At 43.7% G+C, this 15,344-nt stretch overlaps 1 protein-coding gene across 14 annotated transcripts in view; it reads left to right on the forward strand.

Annotated features, from left to right (window-relative positions):
• Positions 1-15,344, forward strand: part of Enox1 (ecto-NOX disulfide-thiol exchanger 1) — a 569,119-nt gene that overhangs the window by 437,064 nt on the left and 116,711 nt on the right. For all 14 annotated transcript variants that reach the window (XM_031363000.1, XM_031362997.1, XM_031362998.1 and 11 more), the window contains 2 exons: positions 8,298-8,404; positions 12,422-12,539. In XM_031363000.1, coding sequence (XP_031218860.1) covers positions 8,298-8,404; positions 12,422-12,539 — 225 coding nt within the window. The remainder of the gene's footprint in view (positions 1-8,297; positions 8,405-12,421; positions 12,540-15,344) is intronic.

A 15,344-nucleotide genomic window follows, 5' to 3' on the forward strand; every position in this document is an offset into this window, starting at 1 on the left:
GTGGAGGCCCAGAAGGAAACTGAATCACTATTTGAGGGTTATGAGGACAAACAGACTCTCAGATTCTAGCTTCGTTCCCTCCCCACTAGAGATGCTTCTCCACGGTGTACCCTGGCCCTGAGATAAGCGCCAGTTTCCCAGCTCTGGGCTTGTTTTACTTGACTAATCGGTGATCCCTTCCTCTTTCTTCCCTCTGTCAGGAAAAGCTAAACTTACTCTTCATCTGATCTCTTGTAGATTTCTTCCTGTAACTTCCCATAACTATGGCCAGTTGGAGGAAGATAATCTGAGAACAACCCACGCCCACCAACCAAACCAAACATTTAGGGAGCATACACTGGAGAACAATTTAACATTGTCTCTCAGTATTGATAATTTGGCTACTCGCTTTTTCTTAGCCACTGCCAGGAACTTCTAGTAAAGATGCTTACAGAAGGAGGTCAGAAGCTGTGTCTGAGCATCCTCGTCACAGCTTTATTAAGAGTAGACATGTGAGCAGTTTCCAAGACATGGCTTAAGTGAAGCAAAGCAAGGTGCAGGAACAGTGTAACCCAAAAGGCCCTGTATGCATATCTGCCCCACCTGTTAACATCCTTTGTTGTTAATGAGAGGCGCTGGTAAAGGAGCTTGGGCTCACTGGATAGTCTTCACTTCTCATTGTGTTTCCTTTGTGTTGTGTCCGCATATTACTTTTGTTGAGCCAAGAGTGGAGATCTAGTCAGGACACCTGTTGGACTTATAAAACCTTGGAAATGTTGGGCATTTGGAAAGAAACGTTGCAGTTATAACTGCAAGACATCTCCTTGTTTTATACATAGCTGACCAAGGTGGCAGCTCTTTAGGGGAGCAATCTGAAGGGAGGAGAAAGCTATGGTGAGTTTACGCTGACACAACCTTGGCACTCATACCGAAGGAAGTCTCCATCATCCCTCTGAGCCTCACCCAGAGAAGGCTTTACTGCTCCCAGGATGCTGAGGTACTGGGGTCTTCAACATGGCCACACTTGTGTCAACAGCACACTTGCACTCAGAACTTCACCTGCTCTCTACACAAGCAGGTCTGTAGTTCACACGAATGAACTAGGATTTCTATGAAGTAGATATTTATGCCATCGTCTGCCTAGTGTCCTTGTGTTTATTTATTTGAGCAGTTTGACTACTTCCTGCTTACCCAGAATTTGCCACAAAAAGAAAAATCCTCTTCTCTTAAAAATATTTTTTTTTCAGTATCCATCCCCTAATAGAAACAGTTGTCTTGCCTCATTTAACCAAGGAGTTGAGAAATCAAGTTTGAGGCTGGTATTTTGGGACTGAAATTTAGCAGGTCCATAATGAACCCATTGTCACATGATGTTCTTTTGAATCATCTCAAGGCAGAGCTCCTAACTTCCCTGTTTCTCCTCAACTTGTAAGTTTAGTCCAGGCCCCTTTCCAGCACTGCTATCACTCTATTCTGCTTCCTCGATTCCCTCCCTTCCAGGCAGCTCCTCTTGGTCAAGGGACCATGTAGAAGTCAGGAGTTTCAGCATTTGATGTGGCCACCTCCTCCACAGGGCCAGTGCTTATTGTTGCCCTTGAACATATATGTTCTACTACTGTGTGTCAGTTCCAAGGCTGCAATCACTGATGATATATCCTCTCCCTCTTTCCTTCTCTCCCTCTCTCTCTCTCTTTTTCCCTCTCTCTCTTCCTCCCTCCCTCCCTCCCTCCCTCTCTGGCAAGTCTTTCACCTATGCTCAATACATATCAGCTCCACAACTCCATCTAAAGTTGTGGTTCTCTTCTCTCGTCCCTCCTTTCCGTGAAGGATTCCTCTCCCCCAGCTTTTAGTATTTAATGACTCAATAACAGGCTAGGGGAGGGAGGTTAACTATTTTATTTGAGATATGCCTTTGAAAATCCCTTCTGAGCTATTTACAGAGGATTTGGAAAAATGTTATCCCTCAAAAGCAAAAGAGGGGGGTGGGATTCTTCTGAACCCTATAGGGTTAAAGCTCTATCATGAGCCTGATAGCATTAGAAACAAAAATTAGGCTTGCAAGATTTGTTTGAGGTGCTTTAGGTAGGAAAGCCTGCTGCCAGGGAGAATGTAATCAGCCGCTCCAGATATTTGGGACACTAAATGGATTTAAGGTTCTTTTCATAGTTGTGTAGCTGGAACATGGGATATTAGAAGTACTGGGGCTATAGAGGAGAGCAGCAGAGGAGAAGGGACTATATTCTTGCGAGGCGCTTGTCTTTGTATCTCATTGCTTCCAATGCTTCTTTGCCCCATGCTAAAAATTTAAAGATCTTATATAGTCCCAGAATCTGGGATCAGCACTAGATATTCCACTTTTCCTCCAGAGAGCTTATTTAAATGTTACCTGCATCTATAGCTGTCCTGTTCTAAGCTCCTCTTCCTCTGGAAGACTAAAGACAAATGCTTCTCACAATAGTTCATAAGAAAGTGTTGGAATTTTCTTGACCACGCTCTGTTCCTGCTGAGGAGGCCCCAGGGGCTACCACTATCACTGCCCAGTGTCTCTGCCCTGGCGCTGGGAGGTCACTTGCAGGGAAGGATGCTAGATGGTCCAGACACTGGATATGGGTTCCTATACCCAACCAGACCCCGTGGAACACGAGGTGGAGCCAAAGGAATCCCAAGAGGCACAGAGCAAAACAGACGTGGTACGGAGATCCTGAGACCTGCAGATAGAACAGCAAGACCCATGTAGGGCCACAGGCTGGTCTAGAAGGAAAGTGAACTGGTAAGAGATAAAAATGACGTGGACTATGGATGACTCACCTGATGACAGGAGCTCCTATTGGCAGGTTCAGGCACCACAAACCCGATTTCCAAACCACGTACCCTTTTCACCACCTGCAGTGTGTTGCGTCCAGCAGTGTCCTGTAAGGACAGCCATTACACCACAGCAGGAGAGATGGCACAGAGCAGCCTCCAACGTTAAAGACACTTCCACTCAGGGAAATTATACTCTGCCTGGTGGTATCACCTAAAATCGACCCACCGAAGATCACAGATCCTGATTTGCCACCAAACGGCCCTACCATGAGAGTGGCCACCATAAGAAGAATAGAAGTAGAGCCACGTTGCTAGCTTAGTGGCCAGTGGCCCAATATGGGGATCTCAACTGAAGTTCATTACAATTCAATAGCACTGAGTTGTAAATGTTTTAATACTTCAGATCAAATTCCTGATGCAGTTTTCTTGGAAGCTGCTTGCTGTGATGTGCATTTAGCCCCCCACTAGGCTCCTTTAGTATGTACAAGCCAATGGTTTTCAGTGCATTCCCTTAGATTTGCAGCCCCCATCACAGCCAGGTAGAGATCAGCACCATCTCTTTAAACAATATATTGTATTCAAAGCCGTCAGGTCACTAGGTGATGGCTCCCAAATCCTTCTCCCAAACCAGAGACAAGTACCCACCTTCTATGTGGTTAGTTCTTTCTTCTGGACATTTATACAGAAGGAATTGTCTTCTATGGTCTTGATGACTAACCAAGCATAGTTTTCTCAAGGCACGCCTGTACTGTAATAGGTATTAATACTTCATGATTTTCCATGAATTTCTATTCTACACTATGATATGTCTAATTTTCAATTAATACATTAGTTTATATCCATCCATAGCCTCTTTGGGTATTCTGAGTAAAGTTGCTATCAGAATTTTTAAAGTAGTTAATTGAGTTATCCTATCAAGAAAGAAATCTGCTCTATACCCAGATGTCCAAACATCCAGGGACCGGGGAAAGCACAAAAGAAGGCTTGTAAACTAGTTAGTTTTTAAGAAATGCTTTTGTTTATACATATATATGTATGTATGTTGCCTACATGTATGTCTGTGTACCAGCCGCATACCTGGTACCCATGGAAGCCAGAAGAGGGTCTCACATCCTCTGGGACTGGAGTTACAGACAATTGTGAGCCACCATGTGGATTCTGGGAATAGAACCCTGTCCTCTGGAAGAAGAGCCAGTGTGGTCTTGGTGCCAACTCTCCAGGCCCAAGAATCGTTTTTTAACATTAAAGTATCCATATGTCTGTGTGCATGCTATGCGTCTGAATGCGTCTGCACATGTGCACATGCCTAGCCTAAAGGATAATCACAAGTAGGGATTTAGAGCCACCAAGGGTAATTGGCTAAGTCCCGAAGTCTACATGCCCCCTTTTCTCATGTTTATTTAAGCCTACAGGGCATAGTAGACACTCTAGGATGCTGAAGACTGGCATCCCTGCACACTTCTAAAGAGTTGATCACTTTGGCTTTTCTCATGATCCTCAGAAAACCCATAAGACACAAAGGAGGGCATAAGCAAGCGTTGCACACTGGGCCTGGCAGGTCTACAATTTCTGATTGAAAACCGTATAGGTGATAACTCGGACTTATCAGGGCAACGGGTTTTGCTTTTTAAAATAATACTAGTAAAAAAAAGGGTAGTACTCTTTTTCTTTGTGCAAGACCTAAGCTTCTTCTCTGATACGGAATTCTGGCATCCTTCTTACCTTCCAGACTGCCAAGGTGGTGAAGCCACTGTATAGTGTGTTAATCTGAATGTATTCTCCAGCGCAGCTCTCAGGGAGATGCTGCCTTGAATAAGGGCCAGCCATCCTACTCTCTCTGTATCCCTTTCTCTGAGAAGGGAAGCTGTGAGTCCTCTTGGGTTAGTAATTATGTATGGTTGCACTGCACATAGAATGAGCAGCGGGGACGATGCCAGGGAAGCAGGGAACACAGTGTTCACCACGGGCTTCGCTTCTTGCATCTTCCACAGAGACAGTGGACAGCCTATGGCTCATCAGTGACATCATGACTATACCATCCTGCCTGGTGGTTTTTAAGCCAGGAGCTCTTTGTACCACATTCACTGGGACGTTGTCTTTGAAGTGGCTTTCCCCTGTGAATCACCCCAGCTCTTTCACAAGCCCCAACACTTTGACTTGCAAGACAAATGTCTGGAACTGCAATGTAAAATGATGTGAGAATACGCTTAAAACCTAAATTGAGTTGCACCATTTTTTACTTTTCTAAGTGTTTCGTGGGGCGGGAGATGGGGGTGGGGAAACAATGAGGTAGGAAATATAAAAATGTCATAAGAAAGGATATAACTCGATAGAGAATTCTAAGGAGAACTCTATAGGAGACTGAGATCACATCCTGAGAGTCTGAGGCATATCTTTAGAGTTCTGATGCTTTTTTGAACCTTGATTTATAGTTCAGCTCCATTTGGGCGGCCATCATCACAGCCTCACACTCAGTGTGCCTCAGACAGAGCCAGTTCCCTGACATTTTGCTCAGACCTCCATCTGTGCCTGTTCTCTGCATCCCCGATGCTCTTCCCAAGCTTGAGTCATCCTGGCCTCCCTCCCACCTCCCCACATCCTCTTAGCAAGTCACCCCCTAGCTGCTTCCTGTCAGATGGCTGTTCATTCCACCTTCCATCCAGGGCTTCTGTTTAATCCATGCCTCCTTCAAGTCTTCCACGCTCACGCCGGCACGCATCCCCTGACTACACAGCCTGGATTAACACATGGTGTTCCTTCTGCATGTCATCTCTCATAGTCTTAGCTCCCTCCCTTCCATCTACTTCATGTGAAGCCCTCCCACAGCTCCAGCCTTGCAATGAGCCACCCTGACTCCTCTGATGAGCAAGCAGTGAGTCACCAACTAAGGTCTGGCAAAATGTCACCTTCTTCCTGGCAGGATCCCTTATTCCAAGAGCTCGACTTAGCCACTTTGTAGTCTGTTTTCCGCAAAGCAGTCCAACATGCCTCTCCTGTACAGAATAATTATCTGCTTTTTTTTTTTTTTATCATCTCCAAGACTTAGATCTCATCAAAAACAAGAATAATATCCAATGTGCACATTTCTAGTAATCGACTGCCTGGTATTTGACCAGATCCCCAGGTGTTTGTTGAATGAATGAAGGAAGGAATTTATTTTATGACCTCAGATAAAGTGATCAAGTCCTTTAACTAACTGAGGCGCATACCTTCAATCAGCAAACACCGCTGAGACCGCTGAGAAGATGTTTTCATTCTTAACCTTTACCTTAGTGAATGAGGCTGTGGCTTCTGTTTTCCCTCTGTAGTCTGCCATGTTTCTTCGTGGGATCTCTTCCCCTCATTCCCTTCTCCATTTATGAGTGTACGTTGTGTACCCTTTACCGTGTCATCTTCGATAAGTGTCTTCTCTAGTGGACAGCAGAGCTTTGATTACCACCACACAAATACTCACCCTGGCCCTCATTGCTTTTCCTCTTCTAAGTGATGCCAAAGAATTTTGCTGTTTCAGCCATGGAGCCTCATGGTTCCCAGGTCTACCAAAGCTCAGCTTTCTCTGAGCTGACTGCTAGTGCTTCTGGGATGACCCTGCAAGGCGCAGTCCAAGTAACCCGTGATTCTTAGCCTGCAGAATATGCAGCAGAAAACCATAGTGGCCACAACCTTGAGCTTTTATGGCAGCTCAAGGCAACTAATCTGAAACTTTACTCCTCCACCTGAGACACAGAAGCATAAGGAGAAAGTGAGCCACACCTGCGGGAAAGGCGTTGCGTTGATTAAGTGAAACAGATTCATAGTAAAACATGGGGGTGAGGTTTTCTAAGTAAGGAAGTCTGTCAGTGAGGTTCTTCTCAGGTATGAAATAGCAAGCACACATGTTCCATTTGTAAATACCTGAAGACCAAGGCCAAGAAGTATTTATTAACATTATAGGATATGCTCCCACTGTTGTGAGGAATGAAACATTCTTTCTTTCCCTCTAGCACTGTGGCTCTCTCAACCTTCCTAACCCTGCAACCCTTTAATGTAGATCCTCATGTTGTGGTGACCCCCAGCCAAAACATTATTTTCATTGCTACTTCATAACTGTAATGTTGACGGATGTTACGAATCATTACATAAATATCTGTGTTTTCCAAATGGTCTTAAGTGATCTCTGTGAGAGGGTTGTTTGACCCCCAAAGGGGTTGTGACCACCAGGTGAAGAACCACTGCTCTAGCACATCATGTACATGTTCATTTTGTGTGCTAATATTTATGTCCTAATAATTGCATTGTCACTCTTTTTTGGGGGACTGTGCTATCATGACTTTTTTTTTTTTTTTGAACATTAGAAGATCTGAAAAAGAATTGAAGTTCTCTTTTATAACAGAGCCCCAGGAATCATAACTGTGGGATACAGTGTTAGCAGCCATACAAATTGAACTCAATATTTTGAAGTTCAGGTTTGGTCATGTGACTAATTCAAAGGCCTAGACTTTTTAATCCTGTGCTTACTCGACTAAGGACTGTTCAACAAGACAGAATCTATAGTTGGTTGGCCCCATACCTAACAACCAATAAGACCCCATCCCTTTCTCTCTATTGTGATTTTTCACAGTCCCTCAACATTTATCATCCAAACTGCACTGTGCCTGGAGCTCACAGAATTTCTGAATGAGGTCAAGGTAATAGGATTAAAATCTCAAGTGGTGTGAGAGCCAGGAGTGGATGCTTATGAAAGTGATTATGGAACAGCAGAAAATAGGGGATGAACTCAATAAAGAATAAAAACTCTCATGTGCTACTAAAGTCAGACCCACAGGCTAGAGCTGTTGCTCTGGCAAACTTTGGTCTGTCTTCACAAAGAATGGGTGGCTCCTGTTACTAGCCAATAGGCAGGAAGACTCCCTTCAGTCCTTAAAGAAGAGAAGAACAGGGAGAGGGTAAAATGCCTCCTGAGCCTAAGGAAGCCATAACACAGCTACTCATGGCCCCAGGTTAGACCTTGGACACTGTAGAGTCTTGAGCGGGTTTGTTCTTAAGCCCTTGAGATTGCAGCAAAAGAAAATTAATACAGATTTGGTTCTTAGGCCTCAGTCACTCCACCCTGATTTTACTTTGAAGCCCCTAACCAGGTAGAGCATCCTATACCTTTCTATACCCTGACAGTGTCAGGGTCTACAGAGCTATAGATCTAGGTCTATAATCTGCCGTATTAAATGTACAAACAGAAGCTTAAAGGGTGCTTGGGGGGTAGATACCCATGACCTTTTCCCCAGTCATCTATAGAATCTGTTTTAACCTAAAGTTATGGAGACAGACTTGAAGGGAGACATCCCCAACCTTGCTAAAATGTAAGTACAAAAAAAAAAAAAAAAAAAAAAAAAAAAAAAAGGCACCAACTGGATGGATATGGATGATGTTGGCTCTCTTGTGACATCATCCGTAGACTCCTAGTGTCTTTGCTTTGCTTCCCTAGAGTGATCACAACATAAATTACTTGTCTTGTTTGACTTCCTTGTTCACCAAAGTTGAGCAGATTGTGGCCGTTTTCAACGCTTCTACCAGACAAAAAGCTTGGGACCATTTCTCGAAAGCTCAGCGCAAGAACATAGACATTTGGCGAAAGCACTCTGAGGTTGGTGATTTTACTGTTACTTTCTAACCACCGTCACACAAGCTGGATTGGCAGAGAATAGTGTGGCTGTAGCCATTAATGGTGTTGTCACAGTGGCCAGTCCTTCCACCACCGTCCTGTGTCATTGTCCCCTTCCCATCTAGCTCCACTTCATTTCTTGTCCAGAGAAGCAGCTGGCTTCACACTTAGAGCATCCTTTTCCCTCCTCTCCAAAGGAGGAAAGAATCTTTCTCACGCATAGTGAAGAGCTCACTCAGAAACAAGCCAAGATGCTCTATCTACAATGAGACTGAGAAAAAAAACAAAACAAAACAACTAATCATTGAGTACTGAGTTTTTCTTCCATGAAGTATGTGGTGATGACAGTTGGCTCTTTGGGCTTGAAATGGCAAGTATCCTGTCCTTTCCATTTCTTCTTGTCAGTAGCCATGTCTAGTCCACTGGGCTAGCCAAGAGGTTCTGTCACATGTCTCCCCAAAACCAAATCTCATGGTGGTGGCAAATGTCCATGCTAGCTGATTTCACAGCATCAGTGCATGTGTGAGTATCTACCACCAAGGACAGAGGCCACTACTTGACTTTGCTTGCTACCCCGATAGACCACACCGTGTGTCATTGGTCATTGGTCATCCAGCTGTTATTTTTTGACCCCACCTGTAGTGTACGCTTTGCACCTGTAATGTAAAAGTAAGTATCCTGCCTTCCTTTGTTTCTTCTCTTCTTTCTTTCTTTTCTTTTTTTTTAAATAATGAGAATGTTGCTCATGTGGATGCTTCTTCACTTCTAGCATGTCAATATTAAAGTTCTCTAAAAGACACCCCCCCCTTTCAAAAATCACAAAGTTATAGAAGGTAAGGTTTATTTATGTAATGGTTTGGCTCACACTTGTAAATTAAGTGTTTTATGAAGAGTTTGAGGAACCACAAAGTCCTATGACATCAATCATCTGGGTAGCATTTTAAGTGCCCATTAACTAATGCTAAATTGCTATTGAATACCAATGGCACTACATGTAATATCCACATGAATACTAAATAGATTCTTTATTGTCACTGTTTTGATGGAAATGCTGAGTGAGGGGGTCTTGAGAACTCCAATGCAGTTGTTGCTAAGGGCATTATTTAAAGTTGTGCTTTATAGTGCCTAAGAAGGTGTCTGGCGACATATACAGCTCTTCCACTTTTGAGGACTTGTAAGGAGGAGGTAGGATTGCTCTTAGATTTCTCAAGGGCTCAAACACAAAGCTGATGTTCTCCCTGACCCTGAAATAACACCCAAATCAAAGTTGATTGTCAAGGATGGGGACTAAGAAGAGGCCTCTGCTCCTCGATGAAAACTCAAATTGAAGATCACAAAGTATAAGTCAGCGATGAGTCAGATTTTGGAATGGTGAACCTTTGGATTATTTTTAAGTTCATATAAAATAAAATGCAACTAGGAGGAATTTTAGCAGACACCTAGCAAGCCACAGAATGCTGAAAACCCTTGGGCACAGAAAGGCCACTGTCCAAGGGTGTCCATGGCTATCAGTAGACATCAGACACTGGACTCAGCCTTGCCTCCTGCCTGGTCCCACTCTATTTCTCAGATTGCCCTATCCCACGTCTGGTGCTCAGAGCAGGACATGTCAGGCTCCCTGCCTGGGTCTGAGGGATCTTGCTTGCTTTCTTGGTCCTGGGGGATAGGATGGAGTCTCCAGAGGGGTGGGGTGTTGCTCACGGAAGTCCCTCCTACCATCCCATCTTATCTTTTTGGAAAACATTAGAAAACAGAATTCAAAATTGCCTTTTTTTTTCTCCTACATGTTGCTTAATTGATTAAATACCAGTTGTAATTTAACATTGTGGATGATTTCTCAGTTGCATCTAAGCTTGCTAATTGGCTTGATTTTTCCACATTCCCATGTACAGCATCTGTTAATTACCTGCAACACCTCTACAGATTTATTAGAGTGTGCTAGTGATTTACTGATGAACCTCTGGCACCCTGTGGAAACACCCTAGATTCCCCTCCCTCCAATACTTTCCCTTCCTGCCACCTTCCCCACAAAACAACTGTCATATGACAGTTTGTTGCTAATTGCAGAACCAAGCAACCACCTTTCAGCCTTGTTTATTTTTTCCACCTGCTTCTTCCTTATTTGGGTATTTTCCAGCCACCTCTTTGGAAATTGGGCTCTTTATCAATAGAAAAATTAGCAGTACAACACCCAGAAAATTCCCCGCTAATCACACATGATATCTACCTCCAAAACCTTGTACCATTATTTGAGACATAAGCAGCCCCCCCCCCCATTCTTCTAGGTAGCATTGTCACAAAGGGAGGTGTTTTTTATTGTCTCAGGGCTGTCCTATGGCTGTCTGCCCTCTTGTTTCCCTGTACTCCACCAGGGCAATTTCCCTAGGTGCAGAGATGTCCATTGTGATACTGGTAACAATGGGGATGTCCTTCCCATCCTGCTGCAGTTTAAGTCTGTGAGCTAAGGAAAGACATCTCAAGCCAGGGCCACAAGTGCACATCTGCCGGATAGGCAGTAACCATATCCCTAGTGAACTGGTGGAATCATTGACTTTTATCATAAACATTGGGTTTTTAATTAGAGGCCTTAAAAAAAGAAAAGGGAATCATTGAAGTCTGTTCTAGGTCTTTTTGAGAATGGCACATGGTAGAGAACAGAATGTCTAAGGTCTCACAATTCATTAATCCATAGCTGGGCATAAAATAACAATATTGTAAATTGTTAAATTGTAAATGTAAACAATTGAAATGTTCTGCTTCCAGGAACATTAGTAAGGATTTTATGTATGATTCGGTTCCTTTCCGATGGATTTTTCTGATATACTTTTGCAGTCTAATATTCTTGTCTTAATATTACCCCCCTTTATGGATAAGTACACAGAAACTCAATGAAATTTCCCGGCTTGATTGTGGCCACTGCCCTAGTCACTGGACATGGAAGACCGTCAGATCTGTGGTCATAAATATCATATGTAAGCCATCACTCCCACAGAACTTCGGCCCTGTGAACATGGTAATGAGCTATCAAAAAGAAGGCCTCTCTGTAGTCATTGATTCAACATCTTCTGAAGTTTATTCACGGATATATAAATGGGATGAGGGTTTGAAAAAACCATATACAGACACATACATAGCAGCTCAACCTAGTATCTAGCATGAGAGAAAGTCTTTTACATGCAGGGCCTGAGAAATGGCTAGGTCTGTAAGCAAACATGAGGGCATAAGTTCAGATCCCTAGTGTAAGTAACTAATAATAATAATAAAAAATAATTCAACATGCACTTGTGATCCAGACCTGGAGAAGTGAACACAGAGGACTTTATGGCCATGTAGTATAACTGATCCAGTAAATTCCAAGTTCAGTGAGAGACCCTGGTTCAAAAATTTAAGGTGAAGAATAGAGGAAGACACAACCTCAGTCTCTGGACACACACACACACACACACACAGGTACACACGCACACACATGCATGCCACACATATACACACATATACCCTCAAGTCTTTTACATGTGTTCATTCATCTCATTCCCCAAAACATTAGTAGCACAATGTTCCAGTAAACAATTTGACCAAATAGGTATATAGTAGTGTTCTTAAGTTACAATAGGACCAATGCTAAAATTGGCCTCTTTAAAACACCACCGCTCACATAGTTATGAGCAGTTGACAGTTCTGTGCGCCCACTGTGTAACAGCTCCATAACCTCTCGGCAGCCCTGCTAGAGGCAGATGTTACCCCCTTTCTATAAATCAGGAAACTGAGCCTACAGTGAGATTCACTAACTTACCAAAGGGCATTTACAGTCCTTGGTGCGCAGTGATTCTCCCTAAGACCCATTCCTCTCATAATATTATTCTAGATCTTGGGAGGTAGTCTTGGGTGGAAACTCTGGACTCTAAATGTTGATGCGTGAGTCACAATCAACCAGAGGCCATGGGGAAATGGCACGATGAGGGACAGACATGTTTCTAATGTCTGCGTATCCTGTGCTTTCAGGAGCTCCGGAACGCTCAAAGCGAGCAGCTCATGGGCATCCGCCGAGAGGAGGAAATGGAAATGTCTGATGATGAGAACTGTGACAGCCCGACTAAAAAAATGAGAGTCGATGAATCAGGTAATGCTAGGAACTGCCCGGTCCCCAAGAGGCAACAGCACGAGCACCGAATCTTACACGGGGAATAAGTGCAGGAAAATGGCCACATAATTCACTTTTATTTGAGTTACACTAAACTTTCATCTTTTGAGTGACTACATTTTATTAATAGAGCGTTAAACTCCTCCTTGGGAACACAGTGATTTAAATTGCTCCAGTTGTTTCTCCATATGCAGATCCGAGGCCATTATGCAGGGATATTTGCCTGTTCCCATAAAACCCCTTTTCCAGAGTGTGGCAGCCACAGCTGATGCTGAATTACAGATGAAATTTGGTTTCAGTCCATGCACTTCCTCCTTAGGAGTTGTTTAATCCACAAAGAGGCTTTCTAACCTCCGAGCCAGCATGCTGGAAAATTAAATATTTTTCCCCAATAAAGTTCACCTAACCTCTCATCAAGATGGGGGGCCTTACTTGGTACCAAGCAAGGGGCATCTACTCCTTGAATTAAGGTAGCCTGCCTCATGTGCTTTGTTTCCTAGATTCACATGTAAGTTCTCTCTTAGTGTTTATTGGCTCAGTCAGACTGGAGACACCAAGATAGCTTGTACGAGGGAAGGGATATTGTCTAATGGACTCAGGAAGACCCACTGTCACCACCATTGCCACTTTATGCATGACTAAACACAAAGTGTGACCACTCACCAGCCCAACGTGATGGAGGGCTTATATACCATTTTTCCTAGGGTCAGGACAGAGTAAGGAACGTCAGCAGTTCTGGGTGATAGGAAGTGATTTTTAGTAGTATTTCATGGGACATGGGACATGGACCTCAGAGAAAAATCAGATGGATGTCAGGACAGAAAATGGACAATCAGTGCCTATCTGTGGAATGTTAAATGTCCCCCCAAAGCAGTGGTGACAATATCAGGGCCCAGTGACATAGAAGCTTGTAGGACAGGGAAATGAGACCCAGCATTATGTCTACAGAGCTCTTTGGGGAATGCCCACTTGACACTTTCTGACTTTGGAGATCCACTGCTCTAGATAACCTGACTTTCCCTCTAAATTCCACCCTTGAAGTTATTTAGAAGTTTAGCATACAAGCAAGCACTGTACCTCGAGGGCTTCCAAAAGCTGTATCCATTGTCCAAGTGCTAGCCCAGCAATTGTGTCTCTCCTTAGATGGAGCCTAGGTTTCTATCCTCACTGAAGAGAGTTCTGTTTTCATTGGCACTTCTGTAAGTCTTCATATATGAAAGGAAGGGATATTTGTGAGATTTTTCTGAGGTTCCATGTGATCTTGATATCAAACATAGCTCTTTAAAATAGTTTTATCCTTTTTGAAGGTGAAAGTTGGGTTCTTAGTGTCCTTATATCAGGTGTACAAGAATTGAGTCAATCTGAAATTTGAATTGAGCCTGGACTTCTTTTTTTCTTCTGTGTATGTAAAATTTCTTTTTAAATGACCTGTCAGTTTTCCTAAAGAGAAATGCATATAACATCACAGTTTGTTTGGGATAAGCTAGCATAAGGACGAATAAACAGTAGGCTCACCGGAGAGATCAGGGGAGCTATAGCAGCAGCCATACATCCACAGGACCGATGTCCAAACTTAGCTTTAGACATGGCCATGGGGGTGGCAAGGACCTGCACCCTCCCAGGGGACCAGCAGTTCTCCTCAGAGGTCGACAGGAGAGCAATTCCCATACTTCTCTTGGTTCACTCACCAGGCATCCAATGAGAGCATGAAGTATAGCCTACGCTTTAAAGCCTTTCCCCAGGCATGTTACTTGGTCAGCAGAATTAATGAGCAAATGCAGTGCATGTTGTCTGCCACGTACCGGGGGACGAGATGAAAGGACTGGAGTTCAAATGCCAAGGCCCTGTCGGTTCAAAGTCCCTTTCGTGCTTCTTCAAATGAGCTGGGCCAGAGGATGTGGCGTGTGGTTTCCGACAGAGAGCACAGGACTGATTAAAGGGAAGAGAAAGCAGCTGACCATTTTTATTCCACTGGGCCCTGGAGATCCTGCCAACAAACAGGCTGCCATTTGCCTTCCAGCCTTGAGAATTCAGGGACATTGCCTGATGGGCAAGAATTCCCATCTTGTCTTTGTACTCAACTGTGCTAATGATGGCTTGAAGCAAAGGAGGAGGGACAGAGACCCCATTGCCTAGAGGAATCTGCTTTTCCCATCGCTCATTTTTAGGCACAAATGTGTGGCTGCTTGTCACCCACATGGGAGCTATTTTCCCAGAATGTAGTGCACTCATGGACTTGACGGTGACTGCCAAACACAGACATGAAAAGGAGATTCTCTCTCCTCTGCCCGCTCCACCCCTAGACCAGCCCCTCTCAGCCAAAAGGTTTTCCCCTATGCTTCAAAGATCCTAAGGAAGTAGCTGGCCCCCAAATTCTTGGAAATCCCACAGAAGAGCATCCTTTAGGGAACCACCTGCCTGTGGTAGGAGGACACGGCGAGGCCATATTCCTCAGGGTGGTCAGGCCAGGCTCCTGATGCCAGCCTTGCATGCTGTCTCCCTGCAGGCAGGGGCATTGTCCAGTAAGATGGAATGAACTGACTTTGTGTCTAGAAGTAATAAGTTGAAAAAAATATATCTATATCTATATCTATATCTATATCTATATCTATATCTATATCTCTCTCTCTATCTCTCTCTCTCTCTCTATCTATCTATCTATCTATCTATCTATCTATCTATCTATCTATCTACTTTTGTGATACCTCAGGTTTTATTTCTCAATAGCCAAAATCTTTTTAATATGCTTCTGCTTTTCTGGCTGTAAAGACCATTTCCTTCTAT

The sequence above is a fragment of the Mastomys coucha genome, unplaced genomic scaffold (assembly GCF_008632895.1).
Source record: "Mastomys coucha isolate ucsf_1 unplaced genomic scaffold, UCSF_Mcou_1 pScaffold9, whole genome shotgun sequence".
Taxonomy (NCBI): Eukaryota; Metazoa; Chordata; class Mammalia; order Rodentia; family Muridae; genus Mastomys; species Mastomys coucha.